This window comes from Triticum aestivum, chromosome 5B (genome assembly GCF_018294505.1).
Source record: "Triticum aestivum cultivar Chinese Spring chromosome 5B, IWGSC CS RefSeq v2.1, whole genome shotgun sequence".
NCBI lineage: Eukaryota > Viridiplantae > Streptophyta > Magnoliopsida > Poales > Poaceae > Triticum > Triticum aestivum.
In genome coordinates, this window is record NC_057807.1 from 573,284,642 (window position 1) to 573,289,339 (window position 4,698).

The window sequence follows — 4,698 nt, forward strand, 5'->3', positions numbered from 1 at the left end:
AGAAATACAGTAGGTTCCAGTACTAATACGTGCATGTGTATGCGCTAATGGGCGAAGATTACTGCCTAATTTTGTTATTTAAGCCCATAGTCTCGTAGTTTTGCACGCACCAAAGCCCAGGATGCAACAAAAATAGCCCATCTAACTGATGCCCACGTATATAGACGATAGATCAAGGACTCCTGGTCGTTCGTTAGGCCCGTTCTTGCCTCACGAACAGATCGATAGATCCATCTATCGCGCCGTCGCCGCCAGGACGCTACGACGTCTGCCGCCGGCCCCAAGTCGCTGACCATGGACTTGATTGCTGTCTTGTCGAGGCAGCCGAGTACCCCGCGAATACGGCGGCTGCCGCTGATCGTCCTTGGTCGCTTGCGTACGCCCACACACAACCAAATAATTAGGCAAGGTACATACACAGTATTATACTATATATACAGAAGTTTTGCTAGTATGATCTAACCCCGTTTGCTTTTGTTTGGCTGTATACTTTGTTAGTTGGAAAACGAAGATAGTCTGAAATTTATGCTAGTGCCGATTATTTTTGATCTAGACATTGGTAATAGTGATAGTAGAGCTATATTTTTGTTTAAAAAATCCAAACAAACTATGGCCAGTTTTAAATATCTTTTTCAAAAACTAGTATGAGTCTAAGTATTTGAGATGATTCGATATTACCTATAATATTTCCAAACATATGTTATACACTACTTCTGATCGATATATCATACTGTAGTACTATACTTTTGATCGTCATCACTTGCCCCCCCTATGTTCAAATCTTGGCTCCGCCCCTGATGCAATCAATCAGGATTTCAAGTTATCAAGCCGCTTCCGGGATTGCGTTGCTCAGGGTTCAATCGACCGGGATTTCAAGTTGTTCAGGGTGCAATCAATCAAGATTTCAAGTTATCAAGTCGTTTTCGGGATTGCATCGTTCAGGGTGCAATCGAAGTCAGTTCAGAGTTGTGTTCTGGGTGCAATCAACCAGGATTTCAAGTTTTCAAGTCGTCTTCGTTTCGACTAACGGTTTTAAATGGACTCGCTCCCTTTTTGGACCGTGGACATGAACAGTGCACATCACCGGATTTGACTGAAAGTTAAGGAAACAATCTTCAGGCGGTCCCAAAATGTGCATTTCCAGGCCACAGTTCGACATAACTTCAGTAGTGTCCAGCGATGTATTAGCATCGGTCTTGGCGTCTCACTCTCGGAAAGACAGACAAGCGTGTTCCCAAGAGTTTGTCTAAAGTTTAACGCCCGTGTTATTGTTTTGCACACTGACACTGCAGATCTTACACATACTTCCATTCTATACAAGAAACGACTAGACGAGCACGTCAAAAAAAGAAAAAAAAAACGACTAGACGAGCACACCATTTTATTCGTACAAAGTACCAACCAAGAACCGCTGCCTGCCACCTCGGGCGTACGCTCGCTGTACGAGTCTAGATGGAGAGGGAGGAGAGGCGCTACGCCTACGGGCGCTCCTGGTTGAGCCGCGCCGCCGTGGTCACCGCCTCCGCCACGCCGCCCGGCGTGGTCGTCAGGTCCAGCTTGTTCCGCATCTCCGCCGACACCACCCTCTCCGCGTCCTCCCTCGTCGCCCCCTTGTCCGCCGGCAGCTTGCTCCTCGCGTCCTGTCGTCAGTTGGTTGCCACGGAGTAATGGGCAAATGAATCAATCATGGAGGAGAAAGAAAACGGGTATAACAACGAGCTGTAGAGTTATCAGGAGCTCACCGAGAGGACGTCCCGGAGCTTGACCCTGTCCTCCTCGCGCGCGGCGCGCTCGTTCTGGTCGGCGGCCGCCTGCACCGCCGCGGCGACGCCCCCCGGGACGGTGAGGTTGGACCCCGTGGCGCGCATCTCGGCCGCCTGGACGGCCGCCGAGTCGCTCTGGTCCACCGGCTTCGCCCCCGCGCCGGCCGCCGCCACGGCCTCCAGCGCGCGCCCGATGGTCACGGCGTCCTGGTCCAGCGCGCCCGACGGCTCGGTGGCCGTCACCGGCGCGGGCGCGACGAACCGGCCCACGACCTGCCCGGCGACGGACTCGGTGATGACGCGGCGGCCGGGCAGGTCGGCCTCGGTGACGGTGACGCCCGCGTCGGCGACGGGGCCCGTGAGCTGGCCGCGGCCGACGTGGCCGGCGCGCGCGTTGAGCGTGGCGGCCGACTGCATGACGGCCGCGGGCCCGCCCTTCTGCGTCTGCCCCAGCCCCAGCACCTCGTTCTCGGTGGACTGCAGCATCGCCGCGTCCCTCGGCGCCACGGGCTGCGCCGCCAGCTCCCCGGAGACGTCGAACACGTCGCCGTACTTGATTGGCCGGTCGGCCTGCATGGCCTCCCCGCCCTTGGGCCTCCGAGGCTGGCCCTGGCTCATGTCTGCGTGGGTGTGGGTGTTCCTCGATTGGTCACGGACGGGAGTTGCTGCTCTCTCGGACTGACTGCGTGATGATCCGGCGGCGCGCTGTGGCCTGTGCGTTCTGGCTTTTATCCGGGCTGCGTGGGGCGGCGCGGCGGCGGAGGATGGGACACGTAAGGTCGACGAGAGGAGGTACGTGGAGTCGTGGCCGAGTCGCACTTGAGCGTGCGCGTCCGTGGCGCCTGCATGTTGTGATTCAGATCGACGCGCGTCAGCTGATGCTTATCGGGTCACTGTGCGCGCAGCCGGGGGACAGTGAGAAGATGGCCGCTCCGATGAGAAAAGAACCGCGCGTCAAGTAGTTCTCGCGGTGGGGAATTCGGCTTCGGCGTGTCCTGCTCGCGTCGTCTTTCGCCGCTCAGCGGCGGGAGCGCACTCGTGCTCATTGCTCATTGATGGCTGTGGGTTCCTCGCGGGGGTCCGTTGCCTGGTCGCGCACGCCGCCGATCGAGCTGATGTCTAGCATAGACGTGGACGGACCGGCCTTGTTGTCCGAGCTAAATTTGACAGATCTCGGGTAATGGGTCTTGATCTGATAATTTTAACATGATGATAAGATGAGGCATTTTGTTTATCAGGATTGGGGCAAGAGATGAAATCCTAGGAACGGCTCGAAACTGCCTCGCTAGTCCTGACCATGGGCAGCCCGGCACAATCGGCCCGACCCAAAAAAACCCGGCCAGGCCCGACCTTGTCCACGGGCCTAGGATTTGAGCCCGAAGCACGGGCCGTGCCGGGCTTGGGCCCGTCGTTTTTGCCGTTCAAGGAAGAGACCCAGCCCGAGGCCCGCCGGGCTTTTAGCATGATGGGCCAGGCTCGGGCCCGATTTTTAGGCCCGACAGCCGGACCGGGCCGGGCTCGGGCCTGAGTTTTTTGCATCGGGCTTTGGTTGGCCCGGCCCGAGGTATGACCAGGTATATATAAAAGACAAACCCGTTTTCCAAGGTTTGAACCCACCACACTAGATGAGTCTTGTCATACAAAAATCATATAAAATTTGATGGTACATATAGCAGCTCTCCTACAGGGGATGTTGGGCGTGAGCCGGCTGATCCTAAGCGTGGGCCCGCCGGTCTAACAGCCGTTTGGTTACACCTTCTGATTTGTACCACGTCTGTCTGATCTATTTCATCTTTTACTTAGTCCATTTATTAAAGTAGGGACTCACCCACCTTTTTGTATTACTCTGCAACACGAATACTCGTAGCCCCCATGACCAGTAGCATTGCTGACGTACACCTCTCTCAAATGAAATAGAGCAAAGCCGACACTTTCTACTTTAGTGTCGTCACCGCTGGAGTATCCTGCTTACTCACCTCGTGTTGCAACATGAAAACCGCACGTACATCATTTAATTGATTTTCCCACAAAAAGCATTTAACTTGATCTTTAGCAACAAATAAAAAATATGGTAGACTACTTCAAAGAATCGCTAGACTAAAAAAAAGAATCACTAAAATAAAAAAAATAAAAAATTGATCGGGCGGAGCAATAAAAAGATCAAAACATGTTGGGAAACGATAGTTTGGCTAGCGGCGAGAGAAGTTTTGTAATGTTGCGCGATTGGCGTTGCAACAGATGATCCGGCTTTTGTTAGAGAAAATGAGAGTATAATACTTGATATCTTCTATAATGGACTAACCGATGCTTTTAGGGACTACCTAGATAGTTGTATTTTCAGAAAACGAACGATTAAACAAGCGGAGGAATTATTGAATAATATATTGAAGAATGATAATAATTGGACACTTCTTGAGCCACCGCCTAAACCCATCCCGAAGAAGAGGGGTATCTTATTTCTCAGTCCTGAAGATATGCAAGAAGCAAAGAAATATATAAAGAAAAAATGTATTAAAGCTGAAGATGTTAAGAATTTACCACCTACTAAAGGAATACATGGTCTGACACACCACCACAAGTGGTAGAGGTTTCTCTTATAATTTTGATGAAGGTGATATTCCCTATAATAAATCTCCTAGTTAATGCTTATATGAATTTGACAACTATATTACTAAGTAAGATCATTTCAATGCAAATGTTACGAAACAAGTGAAATGAAACACTGACATGATTGATCATTTGAGTGACTTGCTGTTTAGAATTGTTAATGATGTTAAAGGTGTAAGTAAACATGCATCTATGGTCCAAACCCAGTTAGAACAAGTTGTTAAATCTCAAAGTGAGTTGCTCAACGAAATGAATAACAACATAAATGATCATATTGTTAGAGTAATGACTAGAGGAGTTAAAATGACTCAGGAGCCATTTTATCCTG

The 4,698-nt window shown here is 51.1% G+C and overlaps 1 protein-coding gene across 1 annotated transcript; it reads right to left on the reverse strand.

The window, feature by feature from the left end:
- Positions 1-1,241: 1,241 nt before the first annotated feature.
- LOC123116966 (late embryogenesis abundant protein D-34) lies at positions 1,242-2,477 on the reverse strand. The gene is made up of 2 exons (XM_044537828.1): positions 1,743-2,477; positions 1,242-1,640 (listed from the first exon to the last, which is right to left on the reverse strand). Exons 1-2 carry the CDS (start codon positions 2,379-2,381, stop codon positions 1,479-1,481), a joined length of 801 nt encoding a protein of 266 aa, XP_044393763.1. The 5' UTR covers positions 2,382-2,477; the 3' UTR covers positions 1,242-1,478.
- Positions 2,478-4,698: the final 2,221 nt, after the last annotated feature.

What these genes read in the sequence shown, in the direction of transcription:
- LOC123116966 (XM_044537828.1), bottom strand. Translation starts at nt 2,381, where the DNA reads ATGAGCCAGGGCCAGCCTCGGAGGCCCAAGGGCGGGGAGGCCATGCAG. An exon ending in AGCTCCGGGACGTCCTCTCG is followed by an intron (nt 1,641 to 1,742) that starts GTGAGCTCCTGA and finishes AACTGACGACAG; the next exon opens with GACGCGAGGAGCAAGCTGCC.